The 27,451-nt window shown below is 38.7% G+C and overlaps 1 protein-coding gene across 1 annotated transcript; it reads right to left on the reverse strand.

Moving 5' to 3' along the window:
- Positions 1 to 7,927: 7,927 nt before the first annotated feature.
- On the reverse strand, positions 7,928 to 26,249 carry LOC111329613 (cleavage and polyadenylation specificity factor subunit 3). The gene is made up of 27 exons (XM_088754278.1): positions 26,143 to 26,249; positions 25,688 to 25,751; positions 24,429 to 24,526; positions 23,386 to 23,431; positions 22,713 to 22,765; positions 22,038 to 22,067; positions 20,968 to 21,052; positions 20,517 to 20,609; positions 19,905 to 19,994; positions 19,074 to 19,134; positions 18,499 to 18,588; positions 17,348 to 17,428; positions 16,124 to 16,170; positions 15,871 to 15,918; positions 15,649 to 15,711; positions 15,173 to 15,268; positions 14,576 to 14,645; positions 13,834 to 13,910; positions 13,441 to 13,515; positions 13,273 to 13,350; positions 12,265 to 12,373; positions 11,438 to 11,472; positions 10,997 to 11,158; positions 10,715 to 10,802; positions 9,839 to 9,881; positions 8,902 to 9,019; positions 7,928 to 8,771 (listed from the first exon to the last, which is right to left on the reverse strand). The coding sequence occupies exons 1-27, from the start codon at positions 26,217 to 26,219 to the stop codon at positions 8,682 to 8,684; spliced, it is 2,067 nt and encodes a 688-aa protein (XP_088610404.1). The 5' UTR covers positions 26,220 to 26,249; the 3' UTR covers positions 7,928 to 8,681.
- Between the last annotated feature and the right edge of the window lie 1,202 nt (positions 26,250 to 27,451).

The following is a 27,451-nucleotide window of genomic DNA, read 5'->3' on the forward strand; positions in this document are numbered from 1 at the left end:
TGTTGATGTTCAGCACATCCTTAAATAAGATACCAACACCGCCTCCTCTTCCTTGTTTCCTGGAAACATGTAGGAATCTATAACCTGTTGGACACAGTGTTCCAATCTCAACATCATTCATATTGTGTGGTCTCAGCCAGGTCTCAGTAAAAGCTAGTATATCTACATCAAAATCCACCACAAAATCTTTAACCTCCATTGTCTTATTACGCACGGAGCGTGTGTTCAGTAGAGAAAAATTTAAACAATGCGATAAACCATTTTCACTGTATGGAATTTGCGCAGAATTTTGTGAAGAGACTTCAGGCCCACGATGCGGATGTACGTCACCACTAACCAATAGAGATATTACCATGGAGTTAAAAGAGGCCGTAGTATTACTGCAATAAGATATTCTGCTTTTAAACCATTTTCTCTTCCGAGTCCTTAATAACAAACCTTTGTTCGGACTCATAAAGAAAAACATCCCATGGGAGGAGAATGCAAATAAGCTTCTCTGCCAGCGAGTAATCCGAGCATGACTCATAAAGAAAACCATCCCATGGGAGGAAAATGCAAATGAGCTTCTCTGCCAACAAGTAATCCAAGCGTAACATATTCCCGGTGAAGTTGGTTCAACAACTCTTTGGAACTGGTTTTCGAAGCTGTCAAACTCAGAGGTGACTTGAAAATCCCCGCCAACACATCTCAGTAGGATTATCAACCACAAGGACCAATTTAGAAAACGAATGGCCATCTTTAAGCGCATAAAAAAGTAGATAACACCAGAGCTTGTGAGGACACGTCCGTACTGCACCGCACTGCACGCGCTAATGTATTTTGCAATCGTAGTCTATTTTCATCATTAATGGTAGCATTTCGTATCGTACAATTCAATGGTAATCCTAGGCAGAATTTCAAATTTTCCTCATTTTACAATTGTTGAATTATTATTTAATTGCGTGCAGCGACGCCACCAAACTGCACACCATGTTGCTCACCAGTAAGCTATTACACTCCAAAATTACCAAATAGTGGGAAATTTTAATGCCATTGAAAGTGTACATGTGTATGTATATTTATTACACGACTCGGGCAGTCAGAGGGCCAATAACTAAAATCAACCAATCAAAATGCTCTATTGCCGGTCCAATATTCTCTAAGTATTGGACTGGGCACTGTCCCGAAAGGTCCCGAATGATACCACACTTGTGTCCCTTTGAACTTCAGTCGTATAATAAATCTCTTATTAACCAAGCTTGCTCGGGACCGTACTGGAAGAATATCGGCCCTCGGTCTTTATTGTACGGACCGAGCGCAGCGAGGTCCGTACTGTCAAGACCTCGGGCCGATATTCTCCCAGTACGGCTCTCGCGCTTGGTTAATAAGATATATATATGTGTGTTTTTTCTGTATTTCAATTTTTACAGTTTATGGATTCCAACATGATCATTACAGTCTTATACATTTGTGTGCCTTGAGCTATTTTTAAACTAAATCGCAATAATTCTCATAAATATGGAGGAGACATCACTGGTGTTCTTTTCTTGGCGCTTTAATTCCATTTCGAGACTGTGGTTGACCATTGGGGCCACCGTGTGTGTAATTCTTAGGTAGTTTATTAAAGAATCTACCTTATTCTTCCCTCGTTTTAATCTTTCGACATTTTTCGTTGATAATCTCAAAGAATTTTGTGATCTATCTTGGCTCATTGTTGCGTTTTAACTCATGGTTGTATTTTAACCTTGCTCATTACACTTATTTTTATACATAATTCTTGTCAGGACTCGAGTTTGTTGTAGTCGTGCTGTGTTTCTGTACTTATAGCCTTTCCTCTTTTGCGGGGCTTTCTCCGCGCTGTCTCCGTCGGAGACTGTCTATTTGTTACTGGCATCTATTTTTTATTCTAAGGGTGTGCAGAACAATTTGATCCACTTAGCTCTTAGTGTGCTCTATGCTTTATTTATTGTGTCACATCTACTTTAGCTATTGTCTACATTAATAGATTGGATGCATCTGCTCTGGCTGTTCTCTACTTAAATAAATCAATACAATAATTGTTCTCTTTCCGATCTTTAATTTATTTAACTCACTGTTCGACACCATACTTTTCGGCGAACCATTCACAGCAAAGATGGATCGATGCATCCCAACAGTTAATCACTTTCCACAGCCAGATTAGAACGAACGATCTCAACAATAGGTCCTCGCCCTCTTCCAACAACGTCCGATAACCTTACATCGACGTCTCCATTCAATTCCTTCTGCTAACGCACGCAATTATCTCCTTTATCTCTAGAAATAATTCGTTTTCTAGACATCTCGAGGATCAAAATCCCTTTTACGACGAAGATCGATTGAACACTCTTCATCAATTTCCCAAGAGCAATCGCGCGTTACCCGTACGTCATAAGACTCACGCAATACGATCACGCAATTCTGACGTGACCGTCCTAGATTAAGATCTTTCAACTCCGCTATTTCGCGACACGGAGCCAGTAGCGAAAATCTTTTTTCGTTATAGATATATTTTTTCCTTTGGATATTAAGGATAAGGCAGCTCCCTCTCATATTTCTCAAGGTATCTATCTTTATTTTCTTCATATAAATAATAATAACACACCTCCCCTCTTAATTCTAATTCCCGTTTCGTGACACTTCCGTTCAGTGTACACACACTTGAAATTATTATTTTTGTTTTTTGCTTTTATTCATTTAATTATTTTCCTTTTAATATACATAGGTATTCTCTTCTGTATTAGCACCGCATTCTTTGTTTCCCTACATGAGCATTGCATTCTCCTCCGTAATATCTCGAAATTTTTTTTTTTTTAATTTGTTTACATAAGTTTTCTCTTCTATCATATCTGAAATTTTTCTTTATTTAGTATACGTATTTACCTCCCTCTATATTATCAAAACTATATATATAAATATATTTTTTCCTTTGGAGTAGGTTCCAATCACTTTCTAATTTCTCACTATATTTATGTAGTTTTTCTTGCTTTCTTCAACAAGGACTCGGCACGAGGATGTCGGGCATTGACCTGGTACCAGGTTAGAAACATCCTCGCTCGGTTGTGCTTTCCCCCTGACGACTCACAACCATAAGGAGCCTTGGTGCCGATGCATCCTTCTCTCCTCACCCAACCGGTTTGATTTCCATTTCTCTCCATCTTTGAAAAACTTTTATAGACACTTCACATCTTCTTTCACCACTCCTCGATCAACACTGCTCTTCTTCTATCTATATCCTTCCAATTCCTAAAGTCTCCTGTCCATAAAAATAATTGTAAAAGGAAAATACTTTATTTTTTATCAATAATGTTTTTTTTTTTTATTTTTTTCTTCCTATCCTATACTATAAATCACTTTCCCTTACTACAGTCAAAAACAGACACCCCATTCCACAAACCCTAAGCAAACCCTTACCTATGACTAACCTTTCCCCACCACAACCCTAATCTAGCACTAACCCCAACCCTAAACCTAATCTAACCCCAACCCTAACCCCCTAACCCTAACCCCAACCCTAACCCTAACCCTAACCCCTAACCCTAACCCCCTGGTATTGCATTGGTGTTTATTTAATAAAATACTTTACCCAATAAAACTGACAAAACTTCCTGGTGAAATTATTTTGTCTAAGTGATCATTTAACGATTTCGTCAATAAATGAGAAATCAAGTTAGCCATTTTCCTGCGGTTACAACTTAATGATGGGTATTCTCCATTTTTCATGCCTTTTCCATATCGCATGTACATTCATGAAAATCACGAAAGTGGTTTGGATTGCAAGAAGCTTCGCCATGCTATTCAAGCTAACTGCGTTATTAAACTAACTACGTAGATTTTCATTTCCCTAAAAACTTTTAACTCCAAGACAAACTCATTTGCATTTTTTTTTCCTGACTTGCCTTTGCGTCGAGAGACTCTTTGATCTTTCCGAATTCATTTAGTCTTTATTCCGTTGTATCAAGAAGGCATTTAATTACCTGATTTCCGTGTTAATCACACTATAACTGTAATAATGGTTGACTGGTTTATGTTACTCATGGCTGTAAGGAGATGTACAAGAATTTAAGGAGTTATTGCGAATTATTCCATGATCTACAGCTTTAAGTGCCCGGGGGCTGATTTTTGGTTTTGTTGGTCCACTCTCTTACAAGCCAACATATATTCATTAAGAGAACTAGTTTCTCGTATTCAAAGTTTAATGTTTCTCAAAAGCAAACTTATTCTGAGAGAGCAGTGTTTCCACACACCACTCATTCATTTGGTCCATTTCATTTCACGCTTGTAAAGATTCCTCATTTTAAAGATTCTCGCTTTTAAAGATTCCCGCTTTTAAAGATTCCCGCTTTTAAAGATTCCCGCTTTTAAAGATTCCCCGTTTTAAAGATTCCTCGTTTTAAAGATTCCCGCTTTTAAAGATTCCCCGTTTTAAAGATTCCCGCTTTTAAGAGATTCCCGTTTTAAAGATTCCCGCTTCAAAGATGAACCATTTTAAAGATTCCCGCTTTTAAGAGATTCCACGTTTTAAAGATTCCCGCTTCAAAGATGAATCATTTTAAAGATTCCCGCTTTTAAAGATTCCTCATTTTAAAGATTTCCCATTCCCCATTCCCCATTCCCTCATTCCTCATTCCTCATTCCCCATTCCTCATTCTCTCATTCCCCATTCCTTGTTATAAAGATAGCCAAACCGGGACGGCAAACATTTTAATTTCCATTTGGAACTCAACGGCTATCTTTAAAAGAGGGAAGGGGGAATGAGGGAGTGGAGAATGATGAACGGCGAACGGTGAACGAGGAACGGGGAACGGTGAACGGGGAACGGGAAAAGGTAAACGGAGAACGGAGAACGGAGAACGGAGAACGGAGAACGGAGAACGGAGAACGGAGAACGGAGAACGGAGAACGGAGAACGGAGAACGGAGAACGGAGAACGGAGAACGGAGAACGGAGAACGGAGAACGGAGAACGGAGAACGGAGAACGAAGAATAAGGAACGGGGAATGGGGAACGGGGAACGGGGAACGGGGAACGCGGGGAAACGGGAAACGGAAAACGAGAAACGGGGAACGGGGAACGAACAACTGTGGATCAATGAAAATGTTTTGATTAGAGCAGGAAACTATGAATAGTTTTCGTGCTCATGTTAAGTGAGGAAAACATACATACATACATACATACATACATACATACATACTTTATTGACTTTCCCCAAGGAGGCTTTTCAAAGACAATGTTATAAAAATATTCCTATTACAATTAAAAAATCCTATTTACAATTAAAAATGTTTTAAAATCTGAATGTTCTAAAAGAAAAATAAAAGTATACAAATATATATGTAAAATTACAACTCTTTGAGTAATTTGGTCCTTAAACGTTTTTTAAAAACATTAACGGAGTTGCACAGTTTAAAGGAATTATCACATGCGTGATAACGTTGTGGAAATGCTCCCGCGTGTGGAAATGCGCCTCCACAAAAGTAACACTCTTTGTTGATACCAGTCGGGCTCTTTTGCCTTCCTAAAAAGACTCTCTTCAATTCTTCCTCGGTATTGTTCCTTCGACTTTGTTGCTCCATTTCGATTCTCTTCGCTTGTTTATCCGACAATTCCTGTGCTCTAGCGTAATCTAACGCCTCTTGAAGCGAGTGCGGCTTACTGAGCACTCAGCACATTTAAAACATGTGCTGAATGCCCTTTCATGATAGCGTAGTTTTACCCGTGTCAACAGTCAACAATTTTGATGGCTTCACTGGCCTAAAATTAAAAAAAAGACTGCAACTTCTCCACAGACCACTCCTTCATTTAGTCGATTTCATTTCACGCTTGTAAAGATTCCTTATTTTAAATATTCTCGCTTTTAAAGATTCCCGCCTTTAAAAATTCCCCATTTTAAAGATTCTCCATTTTAAAGATTCCCCATTTTAAAGATTCCCCATTTTAAAGATTCCCCATTTTAAAGATTCCCCATTTCAAAGGTTCCCCATTTTAAAGATTCCCCTTTTTAAAGATTAACCATTTTAAAGATTGCCCATTGCCCATTGTCCATTGCCCAATGCCCAATGCCCATGGCCCAGGGCCCAATGCCCATTGCCCGTTGCCCATTGCCCATTGCCCATTGTCCATTCCCCATTCCTAATTCCCCATTCCCCAATCCCCATTCCTCATTTTCCATTCCCCATTCCCCATTCCCCATTCCCATTGCCCATTGCCCATTGCCCATTGCTCATTCCCCATTCATCATTCCCCATTCCCCATTCCTCATTCCCCATTCCTCGTTCCCCATTCCTCGTTCCTCATTCCTCATTACCCATTCATCATTCCCCATTCCCCATTCCTCATTCCCCATTCGCCATTCGCCATTCCCCATGCCCCATGCCCCATTCCCCATTCCTCATTCCCCATTCCCCATTCCCCATTCCCCATTCCCCATTCCCCATGCCCCATGCCCCATGCCCCATTCCCCATTCTTTATGCCCCATTCCCCATTCCCCATTCCCCATTCCCCATTCTCCATTTCCTATTCCACATTCGCCATTTCACATTCCACATTCCACATTCCACATTCCACATTCCACATCCCACATTCCCCATGCCTCATTCCCCATTCCCCATGCCCCATGCCCCATTCCCCATGCCCCATTCCCCATTCCCCATGCCTCATTCCCCATTCCCCATTCCCTCATTCCCTCATTCCCTCATTCCCTCATTCCCTCATTCCCTCATTCCCTCATTCCCTCATTCCCTCATTCCCTCATTCCCTCACTCCCTCATTCCCTCATTCCCTCATTCCCTCACTCCCTCATTCCCTCATTCCCTCATTCCCTCATTCTCCTTCCTCATTCCTCATTCCCGGTAGCTCATGCAGCTATTTTTGAAATTCTAACTAAGGGTAGAAATACATTTTTTAATCGAAGTCTTCCTTGGCGTTGCCGTTACTGTCTCTCACAAAAGCTTGTGGACCTTGAGTGACGACTTCTTACGTAAGCGATCAGCTGTGGGAACTAATTCTTCAGAACCATCACCTTCAGCTGATGAAGAGTACAAGGACAGCAAGCAAACACAAACGCAAATGGCTTTCTGTGAGTGGTGTTCTAGCCCTTTTGTTATGATGTGAACGCAAAACCTGAAGAGCGGTATTAGAAACTAAGTTGATATAACGCTACTATTTTAAATTTTAAAGCAACTCCAAATCAGGCCTTGGTTAGATAACGCTTCACATGGCGATTCTTTTCTATTTCTGCATTTAATATTTTATCAAGGAGATTCGAGGGATATGACGAGAATCGAACATTTTGATTTATAGTCTATTTGACATAAGGTTGGCGACCAATTGTCATATGCATATTTTCAATGTTCTTTGTAATGACACTTAGTTTCACTCGTTTAGTTACAGGGTTCTCTACAGTTTTGAGAAACAACAACTAAGCTCCTTAATTTCTTGATTTAATGTCATTTGTTTGTGTTTTTGTTTCTTCTTTTACGAAGTAATAGAAGTTCTGTCCACTCATGATTTCAGTCGCTAGCGATGGCACCGGAATCTGTCTGGACCAGGAAGTTTTGGCCTCCAGTTTCAGTTCTTTTTTCTCCAAAATGCTGGTCTCGTTCGCTGTAAGAAAGTTACCATTCTTACCTACCTAAGTTTCATACATTTCATTGAGAAAATAGCATCAGTCAAATTCAATTTGAGATTAAACAATCGATCAAATATGTGGTCTGTGACACACGCTACACTCAACCAAGAAAAAGTATCTGTTGACCAGCTGGTGCCTTTGAGGTGCACATTAGTTGTCCGAAGACCTCGTGGACCCGAAGATCTCGCATTTTATCATATATTACATGTATTTTGCGCAAATACTAAAGTTGTTGTTGGGCTCAGCGATGAAGATTCCTTGTCAATACACAAGTGCATGTAATTGTTCCAGAAAATAAATTCTTGTGTTTATTTCCTTAAATTCTTGTGTTTATTTCCTTAGTTTTAAAGAGTAAAACAGCGTACGAATACTCGGCAGGCTCAGCGATGCATCCGAGATTTTTCAGGAATAGATAGAATTGGATGTTATTGTTCCAGTGAGTTCTAAGGAAGTTGTAGATTTTTTTTGAGAAAGACTAGCATAGCAATACTTTGCGGATTAAATAAAAATGCAGTTGAATTGCCTAGTAATTGGTCCAGTTATTTTTTTTTGCCTCCTGAATCTGAGGACCTAGCGAAACTCCCTCGATTTCAATTGCAAAACGAAAAAAATCCGAGTTCATACCTTACCAGGGAAATAAGTTGTTTCTCGTGCATTTAGGTTTACAATAACATGTGTTGCCACTGTATCCGCAATAATAAAGACGAAAATGGACGCGTTTTGTCTTTTTTTTTTTTTTATAAGAAATGTTTTAATAAGAGTCTTCTTGCGTTCTCAAGTCAAATGTTCCTCAAGGGTTTGATATAAACTGGTATATTCATAGAGAGGGAATGAGACAAACACAGCGTGATGTCCATGCCCCTTGTTCCTTGTATAACATAAGGTTAAGTGATAGAGTAAGATACAATAGGCAGTTCTGTCTACTTTTATAGGCGATACTGCAGGCAAAAGTTTCTAAAGGGGATTTAGTGTTACAGGCAAACGCATGCGTTATTTAGCTTGATTTTACAACTTTTTTTTCCATCCTGAGGGTGTCTTGCATCTCCATTCATCTCAGGAATGGCAAGGTACCATGGTATTGTGAAGTCGTTTCACCGCACAGGCCACGTGACTCTGTAGACTTTCATCCGGGCATTCCACTTCCTTTGAAAGAGAAAATAAGATAATAGCAATCAGTCACTAACTCGATCGGTCGCTGGTGTGACTTCGTTAAACTTTGTAATACAGTTCAAAGTATACACAGCAACATGACATCAGACGAATGACATCTCACCAGTGTTTCGAGATCGATGACAGCTGTCTGTCCGTCCAGCTTGACGGAGATTTGATCTCCTTTTGTGGTTCTTGTCACAGCATCTTCGCCGTAAGTGCCGTTTAAAAGCTTCATCAGTCTGTCAGATGAAAGGAAAGCCGGTGGCGAGTAATTAAAAAAAAATTGCTTTGATCACTCTGTGATCTGAACAGTATGTATGGTGCTTGTTAGCAAAGAGAGAAAATTAAGGCGTTTGGGTGACTTATCGATTCCGACGAATTAACTTTGACATCAAAACGTAAGTTGAGACCTCTTTCCCAGGTTCTCACGTCTCGACCAGGAACCCCACCCCCTTCTCGCTCTCTCTTCTTCCTTGTTTGTTCGTCTCACACATGGACTGAGTGTACGGCCCACCAAGCCACGAAATGAACAGTAAACTGAGGATCCTCGGTTCGAGTCCTCATTGGGGCCCAACTCTCTTTAAAATTGGCTCGGCGGAGGGAAACGTTCTTACGATAAGTTCAATGACGTAAGGTCACCAAAAGCGACAGGTCACTTCAAGGTCTTGTTGTCCCTTTGTGTGGATTATGCAAGAGACTCAGCCCTACCAACTTATGTTACAGTTGTTATCGGTAGTGGTCAGGGCGAGGAAAGCAATACTTCTAGAGGCTGAAGGGATGGGGAAATCAACCGTGACTCAATCACTGACATAGCGACGTTCAGGTATCCTCACTTTTTGCAATTGACACAGAGTCGTTTCAGTCAACAAATGTTATTCACTAGAACCTCCATTCAGGGGACAATATTAAGAATAAATACACCATTCCTTGACAGAGATTAAATGAGCTCTTTTTCAGTAGTAAGAAAAAATCGCCTCGTGGATGGAGGTGTCCCCTGAATACGGGTGTATCATTCAAAATATAGGACCGAGAGAGAAACAAAAACAAATACAGTATACCTTTCTGGAAACTGGCTTATGTCTGGCTTCTTAGCACGAGCAGCTATCGAAACAAAAAGTAAAAGGGAAGTTAGTTGATGGTCAATGGGAAATTCGTTACACAATTCACAGCTAATGACGTTAACCACATAAAATCAGTATAAATAAACTAGCGCTCTAATACAAATGGTGCTATCGCATTGGTTACGCTACTCACTACCACCATTGCGATAGATAATGTGTAAGGTGAATACATGTAGCCCCAACATTGTGTGTTTTTAAACAAATTGAAATAAAAAAAAGAGCTTCTACCTGTTGTTAAGTTTTCAAACGAAAAGTAGATTTACACCAAAACAATTAGATTTTACACGCTCGATTTCGAGGCGAAATAGATGATCCAGGCTTCACTCTCATCAATTATCACGTGAAATCCCGAGTTCAAAACCAAATTGTCTAATATGAAAGAGGGCCTCAGCAACAGAGGTCAAAGTAAGCACTTCTCACAAAGTGATTAACAAATTGGACTCCCGCTTCGCGGTCGTCCGATTTTGTTGATCACCCGTATGATTACGGACCCGTATGATTACGGACCCGTATGATTACGTACCCGTATGATTACGGACCCGTATGATTACGTACCCGTATGATTACGGACCCGTATGATTACGTACCCGTATGATTACGGACCCGTATGATTACGGACCCGTATGATTACGTACCCGTATGATTACGGACCCGTATGATTACGGACCCGTATGATTACGGACCCGTATGATTACGGACCCGTATGATTACGGACCCGTATGATTACGGACCCGTATGATTACGGACCCGTATGATTACGGACCGAATTGGACTGCACTCGGTCCTTTTACCATTAGAAATCAAATCAGTCACCTTGAAAAGCTGTGGGATTAGACTCAACCTGTAAAATTACAGCCAGGACAGCATCGGCGTACATGTCGTTCACAGGGTTTGCCATCCACTAAAATGAAACAAGATTGTCATGAATCAACTAACCTGTTACATCTATGGTAACCACAAGGAAAACGAAAACAATATGTCGGAGAGCTTTGCAAAGAAAAATGTTGCTCAACTTTCGCTTGAAGGAACACGAGAAACAAAAACAAGGACTCCCGCTCAAGTGAACGCAAAGGGTCGCAAAGAACTAATCTGTACCTCTACAACAACACTTCGTTTCTCCTGAACGACTGTGACAGTTTTAAACACTTTGAGCGCGAGTTTGCCTCCCTGTAATGTGAGTTGTTCCACCTCACCAGCCAAGTTCTCCATGCACTGCAGAAGCAGAGAAAAGGCACCGTGGAATGCGACAGTTTGTTTCTGGAGAAGAAAAGAAAATACAAAAAAAAGGTCAGGGCAAAAGAGACAAACTTAAAATCTCTTTGAAAAGAACGTACGCAGCGTCTTACAAGTCCACTTGGCTTCGCAAATGGATCATTTCTACCATTGCAGTGCTCTTCTACCCAACTATTTCGTCGTTTTTCATAAGCAGTCAGTAATATTCTAAGCACAATTCTTTCGGAAATTAAGAAGTACTGTTTTGATATTTCGATGATCCAGTTCTGTAAGGACAATGCTGGGTGATGATAAGTTTCATACCTGAGTCAGAACGCTCGTTGAGAGCTCTGTGTAATCTGTGGAAAATTGTACAATTGAAATCAATAATTAGCAAAGGGAGACATGTTACGTGCATAGTAACCAATATTATCAAATTTAATACTGTTCTCTTAGATTAATCAAGGCTCGAAAAAAAAAACCTCATCTGGTCGTCCAAGGCGTGCATTATGGGTAAAATGCTACGGAAAAGTTAGTTTTTTTTTCTGGATTGGGTAGCCACATGTAAGAGGATAACAATACAGGTACAGTTTTAATGTTAATGAAATTCTGCTTAAGTTCTTAGGGACTAAAAACGAGTGCAAACATTTTCCTACAATGTATGTAGCTCTTTTCAGTTTACGTTTCACTCAAATTTGCGCTTGAAGGTCCTTGACACAGCTTGTAGGGTTACGTCATTGTAGAAGCAGTCATCATGATGACAGTAGATCAGCTCTTCTGAACTTAACGGATAGAAATTACTTACAATGCAATGCAAAGCAAAGCGATTCATCTCAATTCGTTCAAAGTGCTCATCATTCGAAAAATGTTTCAAACGTTTAGGAAATTCTCGTGTTTTCTTTGAATTGATCCTTTCACAAAATAACTGCGACAGACACACCAAGCAAGCTTAATGTTCCATGAAATATTTAGAAATCATGCTTTTTTGTTTAATTTTATCCATTAAAAAGTTAGGTGCTAATGGAGTGCGACATGAAAAAACCATTTTGCACTCCATAACCCGTTTATGCATTCGTCTTCATGAAGTTGGATAGAGGTCTTTAGTTGAGTACATAATGATATAATTGGACACAGTATCATACTGATCTTACTTTGGAGATCATCTGGTGCAATCAAGTGATAATTAAACCCTCGCTTGATAAGGATTCCCGACAATGGTTTTCCATGTTCGGGCTTTTCGGCGGCCAGACTTCCCATCACCTGAAAAAACCGCATGCAACTTACTAGGTAATCAACAATATGTACAATCAAGACACAGGATAATACGCCATCTTTGATACATCAAAATTCAAACTTGGCTCTGAGGCTTGGGGGAATAAAACAAAATAAATCACATCGAGGTTGAGGGATGGATACCTAGTTTCTTTTGTTTTTCATTCCCCCACGCCTCGGGGCCGCCTTGGAATTTTAATATATTGAAAGTGGGCTTTTGCTGATGGGGAATTACGATTCTCACTAAGAAGTCGGTGGGCTGGGAATTACCTTGCTTTTCTTATCCATCTTTTGAACTCGCATGAAATAAGGGACATAGCGAGTAAATCAAACGCCGCACCTCAGAGGTGGATGGAAAGCCACATGTCGAGCGAGAGGTTTAATCATGCATCGGACATATTAATAGGACCACTTCAATGGCAGACAAAACTATAGAGAAAACTTAGCTTTATAAAACCTTGTTTTCAACCCTGGCTTATTTATCCTATTTTTCGGGTCCCATTTGCCTCTTTCAATGTTGTTTAACGAATTATATCTCCTCAGATTTCATCATGCATGTTGGTAAACTTGGCTAAAAAAGATTCGACAACATCGAAAAGGGTGAGAAAGAGGAGTGTTTATTTTTGGGAAGTAAAGCTATCACATGTCTCAACAAGTTTCGTCTGGATACCTTGATGTTGCAGCTCTCTCGATAGTTTACAAGCTGCACAAAAACAATGAAGTAGTTCTACTGATCTGATAGCCTAGGAAGAAAATTGGTACTGAAAGAAGCTTAAACCAAACTTTCTAACGAGCATCTCTGTAATTTCCACCACTCAGTCGCATTCCTAGGAGATATTCACGTTGGCTTATTCATACATTAACACGATATAATAATTCATGCTTACCTTGGCCATTTTCTCCCCCCGGAAATAGAGCTCTACACTTTGAGTGTTAGGGGGGTTGTGAACCACCACACTAGCATCCTGTAGAAGATATAACAATCATGAATGGTCTGAGCACTTTAATAATAAATCAAGACAGTACTTAAAAAACGTCGCCAGTGTTTAACTTACTGGATTATCCTCATATTCTCGAATCAAAGCAGCTTTTAGTCGACCCATTTCGTTCTGTTCACCGTGAACCAGCACCTGAGGAAAAAAAAAGATAAACGTTTTTGAAAAAAACAAGGACTTTTTCGCTGGTCTAGATTTAGAGAAAAATAATTCCCTTTAAAATTTTTTTTCCCGTCAGGAACTGAGTCAAAATATTCGTTAAAAATTAAAATTTTAAGCACGTGCTTTCCGGACCACTTAAATACCTTCGGTGCCCATCCCTTGAGGGCGTTGTTTCTTAGCTTTTAACATTCGAGAAGGACCTTTACTAAAATAGCAGAGGATCTACTAAAAACTGAGGTTGAGGTATTACAACCTGTTTAAATTCCGTGGGACTCTCTAAATTTCACTTACTATGTGAGGAGGCTTTAGGATTCGAATGAATTCACTTGTCTGCTCAAAATCCGTGTGAGCGGAGAATGAAATGTAGTCTGCAAACAGAAACAAATGACAGAACGACTTTTTTTATTATTATTCTTACATTCAGTCATAATGTAGAACTCACTCAAAGGGATTGTATTCTTTATAATAAAACATTTTTGAAAATGGAGTATACTGAAAGTACCTTGAAAACAATTTTAAATCAATAAGAGCAAATATCTCGAGCAACTATATCGCGCCTCAAACAACTCCTATTATGCTTCATCCATTACTCGATACGCACGCTAAACATAAACCAGTTCTTGAGAGCGCTTATAATTGAGTGATGTGGCGCCAATCTCATAGAAATAAAGGCAAACAATTAATTCAAGTGTTCACATCACAAGGTGCCAATCGGAACTTTAAAGCTGATGCATAGCACTAAACGCAAGTCTTAGATATGATTGGTTGATCGCGCTGAGCACCGCCAATTATATGTACATCTCGGATTTCTTTCGAAAAGCTACTGAAAGTTTCTTTATCATCACGATTCCCTTTACTCACGACGGAGGGTAGCCAGAATATCATGGAAAAAATCGAAAAAAGTTTCGTATCCATTGAAAAACAGTCTGATACTCAAGGCTCCTTCAACTCGAACTTTTCTTTAAATATATAGCTTCATGCAAACATGTTCCACATTAAAAACAATCTGAGAATTAGGAAAAACAGCGCTCACCAACAGAACATTTGCGTGGAATCTTCTGTCCCGTCATGGTTGCTATTTCTTCAGGTTCTGACATCAAAGTCTGTAACAAGTTACAAATACATTAGGAACAAACTAATGAGAGAGCTCTCAAAAGACGGTAAAGACCTAATGAGTTTTATGAGTGTATCTAACAATCATTCGCCGAAGAAGAAGGGAATATTGTTGAATAATCCCCAAGACGAAGTATAATTGCTCAGGTGCTTCCGAATATTTTTGCAAATTCGTTTTGTTGTTCAAACCATTCTGTTACAATTGCTCGTATCGAGATAAGCAGCCAGTTTCCACTAGAAGTTAACAAGTTTTCATATCAATTCAATCAGTAAAAGCTTCATTTTTTATTTTGAAAAGTGTTTCGCAAAACTTAATAGCATCTTTTGCGCTCTCCAGAATTGTTTGTTCTTCTATCGCGTTTATCACTTCCTACGTAGCATTGACAAAAACCGAAGTAACCATTTTGAAAGTTAGTGCCCCTGCCATAATCGAGTGTTAGATAATTGGCTACAGTTGTAAGGAACACCAAAAGGGCAGCTTCTGTACTGTACGTTGCATTTCTTTTCTCCTCCATACCTTCGCTAATGTCCCCTCCACACAGTAGCCAGCTATGATCACACCATTTCGACGATCGGTACACCACTGCTCAAAGAGTTCACGTGACAAGCCGCTCTGTGTGTAAAGAAAATCAGTTTAGAACCAAGATCATCAAGTTACTTATCGGTTTAAGTTTTTATTTTAAGGACATGTCGCCCATTGTTTTGCACTGTAGATGAGTACTCCTGGATAATATTCTAGTACTTTATAAATTGTACAGCTCCATTTATACCATATACAGCTCAATTTATACAATGTACAGCTCAATTTATGCAAAATACAGCTCAATTTATAAAATGTACAGCTCAAGTTATACAGTGTACAGCTAAAAGGAAAGAAATCAGCGACAACCATAAAAAAGTAAATATATGAAACAAAGTTTGCAGATTTTTTACCGGTAAAAACAGTCACACATTTCTGAAATCTAGATGTTTGTAATCTTCACAAACACGAACCTGCATCATTCCTGGGCTTGCCATCACAACCGAAGGACCAATATCATCAAACTGATCGATACCCTAAAAAAAAAAACAAAAACATTGACAAACAAAACCAGAAATAAACAAACAAACAAACAAAAAAGGAATGATGAAACTAGGCGTTGAGTTTTATATCGTTCCGCTGTAAATACATTGTACTAACACGCACACGTGCCTCAGTGCCAGCTACAAACTCACCTTGAGGTTTGATATATGTTTGAATACAAATGGATTTGAAATGGCGATCTAAAAAGACAAAAAATAATTTTTTTTTTAGTTATCTTACGAAAAAAGTAACATCAAAAGAGCAACAGCAGGCAAAAAATGAAGAGAAATTTACTACTTTTTAATTGTACAATGGGACTGTAAAATGTGCTGAGTACATAATTGCATTTTTAGTCACTCTTTCCAAAACAAATGCCTTGAGGCGAAGCTGCAACAATTATCGTACCTGTTTCTTGATTTTCTCGTTCATTGCATTGACATAGGTCTGGAACACTGAAAATAAAAACAAATAACGCTACATAAGTGTGTAAGCCTTAATAGCCAATGTATAACCTGTTCGATTCTGGCTTGAGAGGTACTAGTCTTGGTCACTATCACTATGCAAGTGTCGAAAGACACTTCCCTATCAAAATGGCAATATGGTTTGCTTTTATCTTTTATGAAGATTGCCTAGCCCCCTCTCTTCAACGATCACTTCCTCGCAACGGTAATTTTTCTTTCCCTAGCAGAAATTCCTTTTTTTTTACTATCACTTTTAACCTCTTTTGAACAGTGTCGCACAATACCCGATAACTCGGTCGGACAGGCAATCTTTGACAACTTTCTCTCGTCGCATAAAGAGGATATAAAAAGTTTGAAAAATTAAAAGTAAGCACTCTACAACAACATAAAAGACTCGCTGTAAACTGATCATTTGAAGATGGGCCACCTTGGTTTCTTATGCAGCGGTATATTTTCTAAATCACTGTAAGTATAGGGGAATCCTTGTTTACAATATTTGCCTCATTAGCATAAGCAATTCAGTTTCTGATGGAGCTAAAAATAAATCAGTTCTGAATATCGAAAGGTCAAAGTTCGATTAACTCGGCCAATGAATACGAGCCTGATGCATTGAATACTTTTTGTGCAACACGGGTTTAAAAACTCAAAATTTTACATAGAATGTATGAGCTCATTTGCGCTTTTGCCACCCAGAAATTTTGCAGTTTTTGATGGACTATTTCTCCTTGAATATTACACCCAAGGAGCTAAAACTTTCACCATGTACTAAGGTTTTCTAGCTCTTTAGCTGCCTGAAGTCAATTTGTATCTAACATGCTTCCTTCTTTACGCAAAGCCGTATGCAAATGAGCAAAAATGTAAACAATGACGTCAGCATGAATCCGCCTATTCCATGTACCTAAATTCTCCCCTTCGAAAAGAAGTGTCATATCTAATACTTCCTAACTTCTTCTAACAACCCTAATTTCACTAACCCCTGAGAGTCACTGCTTTTAATTTCTCCTTACGGTATCTGCCTTTGATCAAATGTAAAGGTCACGAGAAGAAAGGAAATGATCACTAATTTAAGAAGTCCCGGAATTATCAAACAGATTCTCCTTGTCATTCTACGTTAAAAAATAGTGTTGATACAACAGAAACAATTACAAACTTGACAGTGTACTCTCACCTGACATGCATTTCTTGGCCAGTTGTGAAGCATAGTAGATTGGAACATCGTGAAGTTCAGGATGATTCTGCCAATACTCATCTAGAAAAAAATCATTAAAAAAAATACATTTATCCAGTTATTACTAAATAAAAAACAATCAGTGCAGTTCGAGTGGCGTTAGAAATGACATGGTCGGGGGTGTTGACATCTGATTAGGAAGCACGAGTGTAAATTCCCTGATTGCAAGACGATTCAGTTCAAGAGACAATTTAGTGCATCAACAGAGATGACAATGTAAATTGGACACCGTAAAGAGCTCCTATGGCAGACGCTTCGAGCGTTAGCCCATCGTCAGAGCGAATAACAAAGGGCTAACACTCGAAACGTCAGTATTGAACACTCTCTATGGTGGCCACCTTACGTTATCAACTATTTTGAAACACTTAATTATCTTGTTATACCCCAACCAATGCAACACAGCAGTTTCTTTAGAAACTTACCCCCCCTTACTCAGTTCATAATATCAGTCATGCGGAAAAACTTAACAAGCTTTAATGACTCAAAATAATAGAGAATTTCAGTTAAGGTCAGCTTGCCTCTGCTTTGCAATGCCAAAGTTCATCCGCCAAGCACAAAAACCGTGAACGCCACAAGAAAGAAAAAGCTAACGGATTTAAAACATTGAAAAACGATCCTACATACATACATACGTACATACGTTGGTTGACCACTCCCCATGGGGGCTTTTCAGGGCCAATTCCCACCCATCCCACCCCAAGGGAGGACATCCACAACACAGTATTCTCGTGCGTGGGAAATTAACGTCTCCTACCCCTAACCCTGCAGGAGACGGGCCTACGGTTTATTCGTCCTTATCCGAGAAGACTAGAATATCTATCCATTTCTTGATTATAGAAAGGTAGCAAATTCTCCTCACTTATTTTAAGACCATGAGTATCGGTCCGGCCGGGGCTCGAACCCTCGACCTCCCGCACAACACAATCCGGCGCTCTAACCAATTGAGCTAACCGGGAGGCTCCTCATCTCTTTCTAAGTTTTATTCGCCTATCAAAAGACAGTGAAGCTATCAGACAAAAGAAATAAAGGCAGATCCACACAAAATCTCTCCCGACCCTCCCTTCAAGAAAGAAAAACCGAAACTAACATACCAAGAATCAGAAGCAACTCTTGAGCTCGTCCCAAAGCAAACACAGGAATCAAGCATCTTCCTCCGCGATTAACGATATCATGGACAGTACCTGAATAGATTCAAAATGATTGGAATCAGTACCTCCTCGCTGCAGATTACATAGGCATAAATGAATAGTTAAATACAGTACTTGTGTTTTGGAATGCGATTTCAGAATGTTCGTGAAAGTGCATTGCCACTGCTTTCATGTCTGTAGTATCTCGGCTAGGAATGTTTTAGAGATGAAAAGTCATGCACAGTGTAATAATGAAGAATGTTAAGGCACTAATGTAAGCAGAACTCGTTGGATTATCTCTCAACTAATGATAAGCCTTAAACAGACTACCAACTGGGTGAGAAGTGCAGTAGGAAATACATGTCTGCGTAGATCTCAGTATACAGAGGAATAAATTAATTACAAGAACACCTTGTCTTCGCTTTTCTGAGAGTCCCTGTGCTCTCTTTGAGGGAAACTTCTTCTACAATTTGGGTAAATAAAATGGATAACAGTGTATTAAGGTATATTTGTTATTCGTCTCAATTTTAAGAACATACTTGTAAATCTGTTCTCCCTGTCTTCTCGCTTCTCATGAATGTGAGTACCATAAGTAGATTCCTACAGTTGATATTACAAAACAATAATTCGTCAACAAGGTAAACATTTAAATACAATTGACCTAACGTTTCAAAAAATACTTTAATCCATAGCTGTAATACAAAGAGTATGAATTTTTGCACAATTTAATCAAAGAAACCTTGTGATTTAACGTTTACAAACCAACATCAGTGGGCAAGTTCTCCGTACAGTTCTCTAAACATTTTCCCTAGAACTCACACGGATAATTTTTTAACAGTCAAGAGCGTCTTGAGTTCACGATAATTTTCTTCATTGTCGTGACCTTAATGTTTGTTTCAGGGATTATACTGTTTGGAGAAGTTAGATGCCTATAAAAGGGTCAAAGTACCAAGTAGGCAGCATTTCAAAATACAGTTATCTTATTAGACGTTTCGGTGCGTAATGTCTATGGGAAATTTTACAAATAATTTGTAAAATTTCCCATAGACATGCTGTATTTTGACAAGCTCCTAGGGCTAGTCAAAACATAAACAACGAGTGAGAACACTCAGCAATACTACATACCAAAACGTTTAATAAGTTATTTATCATCAAACTGCTGGCTTTATCTAACATGCATTTCTTATAAAGCGGGAAAGCGAAGCAGATAGGGAAGCGTAGCACACAACAGGTTAAACAGTTTATTCTTTAATTATGAGATAACCAACTGTACAAAACGGCGTGATATTTGTACTCTCCTAAGCGCAGTGGGACCTGGGGAGAGCAAATTCAGTGACTGATACGTTTAAATGGTTGCCTTGGTAACTCACAATTATGAGGACGTCAGGAGAAATGCTGGGGATCTCGGCTGCCATGAGATGACGATCTTCTTGTCGAGAAAAATCTCCTGTATAAAGAATCTGGAAAACAACAACAAAGACATGATCAAAACATACGAAACGATACACACAGTACATTGGATATGGGGTATACAGTCGTACACTCTCAACTACACTGTATAAAATAAAGCACTGAAATTGCTCATTCTGGAAATTTCAGTACAGGTTACTGATGACAGTGTATTTGAGCCTTTGTGAACGGGCACCCTTACACAAAGGCCAGCTACCCACAGACACATTTTTTGCATTTTTTGGAATACACAAAGGAAAGCCACCTTGCGGCAACAGTTACAATCATGAACACATGTTTCCAACTTGAATTTTAGACACTGTGAAGATTAGGCTTGAGCACACAAAGAAATGTTTCTCTTGACAGACATTGATTTATACTGTTTGTTATAATACTGTTTTTTTGTTTCTGTTTTATTTTGTTTCAATCTACATACCTTAAAATTTACCTAGGAACTCAATAAAATTGTAGATATGCATAAACATAAAGACTGGTGCTTTGAGGACAATAAACTTTTTAAAGAATTTCCAAACCTTTACACCAGCAATTTCTATCATGAACATGGCTGCCCCTAGAACATGACCGGCATGGTAACACCAAAACTTAATCCCATTTACTTCTTTCTCCTAATAGAAGAGAAATGAAAAAAAAAAAAAAAAAAAAAAAAAAAAGAATTAATGAATACCACTTGGAATATGATACGCTAAAAATCAGACATGTTGAGAAAACTGAATTCTCTAAAAGATGATGGAAAAACTTCAATAAAAGTAGTTTGGACAAAAGCATTAAAGATTATCACATGCAGGGTCAGGCTAATCAATTCCTGAATTGTATTAATTGCAATGTTTCCACTACTATACTGCTAGTCTTTGTCAGGCAGTCAGGTTGAAAGTATGTGTCACTATTTAAAGGGCCTTGGTCTGCTGTTAATAGTGTGTCTTGCCACCCTGTCATTGTTGTATTTCATAAATTTGTATAACTAACCTGATGAAAATGAATCGTTTCAATTTTGTCCATGCTCTTTTCCAGATCTGACTCCGTGTACAGCATGTCTTCTGTTGCAATGTTACTGAAAAATGAACAGTAATGAAAGTAACAAGTGACAAATTGATCTTCTCAGTTTCACTGCAATTACAGTCATTGCACTGCAAAGAGTCTGAAGATCTTTCGGCTTCAACATGGTTTGAACCACTTCACTCAGACAGTAGATAGGCACTACTCTTGACTGTACGTTATGAAGTCATTAGTTGGATGCCAGCAAATAACTGTTGTTATACTTAAAGGACAGGTTGTATTATATTAGGCCAGTGGTATCACCTTAAGGATATGTGTATCTAGGAGCTTTGAGAAGGGTGAGCGAGCAAGCGAGTGAGAAGGTGAGTCAGACTGTAATTTGTGTGTTTGCATTAAAGCTTTGTTTTTAAGCTTTTGCCGCATGCCTTTGTGGCTAATGACTCTATATTAAATTGATGATGAGGTTGCAGAATGTTGGGTGCATTACATTCATGGGAAGCGAGTTACAAATACAGCTAAAAAAATAGCTCTGCTATTTCATTTGGCTGAAATGAAAGTCCAAGATATTTGTGAAGATTTTCCTGAACTGGGACTCATCTTGAGGATGATGCATTCATAATGCTGTCTTCAAATGATAGCTGCTCACTTTCCAGGGGCAGATCCAGGATTTTTCAAAGTAGGGGGGGGGGTGCACCACTAAGGAATGATGCAAATGATAGGCGACGCAAACATATTTTTACACCAAACAACAAAGAAAGCTTATGAGTGGGCAATAAGAGAGTGTGAACTGCTGAGAATACAAAGGAAACAGTAAAGCAGATTTGCTATAATTGAAGCTAAATCTTAAAGCTGCAGGTCATCTTGGGGGGGGGGGGTGCTCACCCCTTGCACCACTCCCCAAGATCCACCTCTGCTTTGGTGTCATTTTAGTGATGTGTTTTTGCGCCAACACAGGGAGAAGCAATTGACAAAGTCATGGATCCTTTATGTAAACAAGCCCCAAAGGGCCTCCTTTGCTTGAAATGGAGAATTATACTTACCTCACCTTGACATAATCTGAAAGAAGCCACCTAAACAAGGAAGGACAGAGAACAACTCAGACTGCTTACTGGGAAAAAAATTGGAAAGATTTTGATTTTAAGTTTTGAAAGAAACTGAAAGAAATTGCTAAAAAAAACAAACTCTGAGAAAGTATTTTAGTATTGTAAGTAATGTTGCATTGTAAATAAAGTTACTATTGCAAGGAAATAAATAAATGAAAAATTAAATAAATAAAACTAAATAAATGATAAAGTGATAAAAATAAACAAATAAATTATGACATCAAATGGAATACAATCATAATTATAATTATAAATAAAGAATTCTGAGATGGACTGGTGCCTACTCTGTTTGAAGGCAGGGCTCTGCATGCTTTATATGTATGTATATTCAACACTTATTCACTGAAATGGAGGTGAGTAGTGGTGGATATTTACAGAGCCATGAAGTGGCTTGGTAATAAACCACACATACCAAAACGTTTTAGTTTCAAGCTTTCAAGCTTTATTTCTGTCAATATACTGAAAAATGGTCTGAAATTAAACTCTTAAGGTATGAATTTGTCTCTTAGGCTGCACAGAGGTGCAAAATACTCATCACTTCCACACCAGCCACCTGTGTGATATATCCTAATAAGTAATCTTCATCTGTATAATCTAAATAATGCATTTTACCTGTATATTGCTTTGGTTGCATGTGTCATGAAGACTCTTCCTTTGAATGTTGTCTAAAAAAAAATAACGAAAAAATCCTTGAGTGAAAAAATAAAATGGAATTTAATCTTAAGACCTAACCCAACAATCTCTGACAGTAGCTACCATCTAATTTCTCCTTACCGCATTAGACATGAATTACACACCAGGGTCATAAGATTCGAAATGATCACCATCTAAAAACAGTCGTGACTGTTAAACAAATTCTTCTTGTTGGCACCATGAGAAATGTATAGAGAAGAGTATGGAGAATATGCATACTGATATCAGGGTATGAAGGGGAAACCGATTTCCTAAAAGAGCACTGAACATTGCCGTGGAGGTGAAACAAGACAGAGAATTAAACTAACTCTACTGAACTCTTCACTCCGACGAAGGGCTAACGCTCAAAACGTCAGCTTTTGTAGTCGTTACGGTGGTCAACTTACCATTTCAACTTTGTTGATATATCCAAATTATTTCATTACTCCAACCGACGCAGCCCCAAACAGTTTCTTTCGAAACTATCCGCCTTGATGAACATGAATAGGTTTTTTCCAGATATTGATATTGTAAATTTTAAATATACAATTAAATGAACAGCAGATTCCATCTCAATGTACATGTATCAGAACATTATGGTGGCTATTTTTACCTTTTCCAAAAACCATGGTAGTGATCCACAATGATCTAGATGAAAGCTGCAAATAGACATCAAAAAAATTTCTTTTGCACATAGGTTTGAAAGTGATTTTAATACTTTAAGTAGATAATTTAAATTACACATAACCCATACCCCTTGATACATACACTTGTACAACTCATGTTATTTTAAACCATAAGTTTTTTTCTGGCTTTCAAGTTCTACTCCCTGCCCCTCCCTTATTGCTCAATTAAAGAATAAAAGATTGACAAGACTGTGCTCTAAGAAAAATTGAAGGGAGCCCAGTGCCCTGAAACTCTGAAATCCAGGATGCCCAGCATATGCTTTTTATTAAAAAAAAAACAAAAAAACTAAGACTTCTGAGTCGCCCAAGAGCAAAAGTAAGGTGCCATGGGCCAATGGATGCTGCTAAATCACAGCCCTGATTGATGTTTAACTGTCTCATCAAGTTCTCCTCTTCCTAGCCCCTCCTTTAAGCTCACACCCCTTCTCATTTGCTCAAAAAAGGAATAAAAGAATGATGTTTAGAGCGACTGTCCCATTAAATACCATTGATAGGGAGTGGTATAACCTTGTAAAGTACATACAAATTATTTCTTCATCATGTGCTTGTAGGCTCTATTAACAGCTTGTATTGAATTATTTACAGACATCTCTATATATGCAATGTACATGTGTACATGTAGTTCCCCACACCCATCTAACAGAGGAAAAAACCTTTCCAGACCCTGGCCTCATCTTGATCTAAGGTTGGATAACACCATCCACTAGATAAATCTCTTTCCATTTGATAGCCTAGTACTTTTCACCACTGGATAGCATTTTATCTGTTGGATAGCATAACATGTATCCCCCCTTTGTAGAACTTGGCCCTGTTCTGTTCAATCAATTGTTTAAGGGTTTCAAGTACTCTTTGATCCTTAGGTCAGGTGACCATTAGACTGTGCAATGGTTTGTTGGTGGTTAACTGTGATTTGATAAAGATGAGTAGACTTCCGTTAAGACAAATAATATTATTTCAATACACCACTCACTGACTGACAAGGAGAAGATCAATTTCTGCTGTATCAATTTCGTCAAGAAAAGGTAGAGACTCCATTCCTGACATTCCGGGATGAATTCCACAGTCCAGCTAAAAAGTGGGAAATGTTAAAAAGAGTTAAAAGAGGGAGTGATTAGTACAGCTGTGTGTAATCTGTTATTGTATTCCTTATGCAGAAATACATGTCTCAGTGAACATTATTTGTTCATCTTTTCACAGTGCTTTCAATAAGACCTGGCACCCGCCGGAGCTCCGGCGGCTATTCTGTTGCGAGTCGCCGGGTATATTTCACCGCGCTCAAGTCGCAGTCGCCACGCTAAGTCGCAATCAAGTCGCTCTCCGGCGGGTGTTGTACCGAGGTAACCACCTATTTCAAATCTTATTGAAAGCATTGTTTTCAAAGGATTCCTCTCTTTGAAATTTGGTTCTATTTGTGCCTGCATGACCCTCAATGTTCACAAGAGAAAGTATTGATCAATAACCTTGAGGACTCAGAATGATTTCAAATTACAGACTGTCATACACCAGAAATAGGAGCTATTACATAGCTAAAGGAAACAAGGAGTGGGAAAATTCTCAACAAAGCAATACTTACTAATGCAATGACACCTTGTCAGGACCAGTTGAGACAGAAAAATTTAAGCCAAACAGCCCATTTAGCTGGAGCATATTTCCCCCTTCCCCACAGATGGGATACTAGTCCTTTGAAACATTAGCCCCCCCCTTCCTTGCATTTTATTAGGGTTCCCTGACGATTTGCTGCTACCCAGTCAAATTCCTAGGCTAGATTGCTCAAAGCTTGGTTGAGATAACCCAGGGTTAGTGGGATATTTTATTTCAGATCTGAGACCTTTAAAAAAAATTCAGTACGTTTTATTCTTTTTGTTTACAATTTGATGATTGGATGTTTTAAAAAGAATAGGGAAAATTATCACAAGAAGACTCTTGAATAGAGAAATAAAGAAATATGGATTCAAATTTAACCCTGAGTTTGTGCTTATCGGCCTTCGAATGACTGGGCTTGGGATAGAAACAAGCACTGGGAGAGTAAAGTGTTTTTTCCCAAGAACACAATGCAATGACCAGACCAGGTCTCCAACCGAGACTTCTTGACCTGGAGTCCAGTGCTCACTCATAAGGCTACTGGGTCTCAAACAGTCAAGACAGAAATGAACGCAAAACAGTCAGAAGAATTACATGTAGCCTTTAAATCCTCCTGGTGAAAGGGTTGAGTACGTTGTAATTACTTACCATCACTTTCTTTCCTTTGAATTCCAGGATGTGACATGACCGACCTACTTCTTGTCCAGCTCCCCTAAGCAAACATACCGGTAAAGAGTTTAATGTCAGATCCATTCCCAAACAATTTGAGAAAGTAGCCAGATGCTTCCCAGAAAATCATAACAATGATGATGAGTGTAAAAATTATATTTTGCGGCGTTAATCGACTGTTCATTTGCAGCGGCAGGTCCGCTAGCATATCTGACAGCATCGGTTAAAAAGAAGTTTCTAAGTTAAATAAGGGGAAGGACGCCTGAAATCGATCGCGATGGGTTACTAAATAGTTGTGGTGGTTAGCACACGTGCATCCGCATGCTCTTATGCAGGCTTCAACAACAACCAACAACAGATCGGAACCAATCAAACACTAGACTATGGACTTCTTTACACGGCTACCTTGAGATGTATGGTAACGAGCAACTTACAGTGGAGTTATTCTGAGCAAATCACTTTCTTCTGGCGGCACAATCGATTCCGGTTTTCTCTTCACTGTCGCCGCCATTTTAAAACTGACAACTTGCGTCCGCGAACAGTGCAAAGATAAGGTGGTGTAAAACACACGTAATGTATCAGAAGATTAACTGAGAGTTTTTGATGCTGACGTTTCGAGCGGTAGTCCTTCTTGATACTCGAAAAGAGGGTAATTTATACTTCCAACTCAGTCGATAAAACTAGATTACCTTGTAACCCCTCCCCTTCCCACCTGACGCAGCACCACAATTAATACCCCCTTATTCCTTCCGACAGTTAGACATGATAGGCACGCATAGCGCGTTTACTGATGACTCAATGGGGAACTCATCAAAAAAAGTACGAGTTTGATGAACAAACAAGTGGCAAAATTGTAAATACAATGAAAAACAAATCTCAACTTTTTATTTTGAGAAACGTTTGTTGTAAGACTTAAACTTCAGACCGATATGTGGTTGTTACTAATGCAGATCCAGCGGTTGGTTGAATCTACATAGTGAAAATATTTTTTGTTTGAGTTTAGCTTTAACCAAGTTAGCTTTTCCGAAGATCGACTTCAACTTGTAAAAAAAAACGTAGCTTGAATATTGATGATTAAAATCCGGCAGGTCATTTCGCTGAGTCAATCGCGAACTTGTGCGTTGCAGCATGAAGGTGACACTGATTTCTGTATGTTTTCTGTATTCAAGCATTTCTGTATGTTTCATTCAAGCGTTCACTTAAAAGCCCACATGGCTTAGCGGTAGTGATTGTAAATATTGTTATTGTTAATATTGTTGATATTGTAAATTTTTGATGATAGCTCTTGTCTACGATCTTCGATCCTGTTTTTAGTTATTAATAGTTCTACTTATTATTTGTATTCTTACAGAAATTATGTTTTCTCTCTAATTGTACATACACGTACGAGTTTTAACGAGAACTTCTGTACTCCTAGGTGTCACGTGTATAAATAAATACATAAGGATTTAATAAGGATTTAATAATTTAATAAGGATTTAATAATTTAATAAGGATTTAATAAGGATTTAATAATTTAATTAAGGATTGATTGATTGGATTGATTGACACGCTTAAAGAACTATGATATGGCTTTATTTGAGAAGAAACCGGTTTTATATTTGGGAAACCCCAAACATTAGAAAAGCATGGCGGTGAACTTCTTTAATTTGACTGGGAGAGCTGGTCATAATAGGAGTGAACTTGTTGGGGGCGAAATTGCAATGAGGCGAAACCTCCAGAAATCATAAAAAGTCATGGAAA

Source organism: Stylophora pistillata, chromosome 3 (assembly GCF_964205215.1).
Source record: "Stylophora pistillata chromosome 3, jaStyPist1.2, whole genome shotgun sequence".
NCBI lineage: Eukaryota > Metazoa > Cnidaria > Anthozoa > Scleractinia > Pocilloporidae > Stylophora > Stylophora pistillata.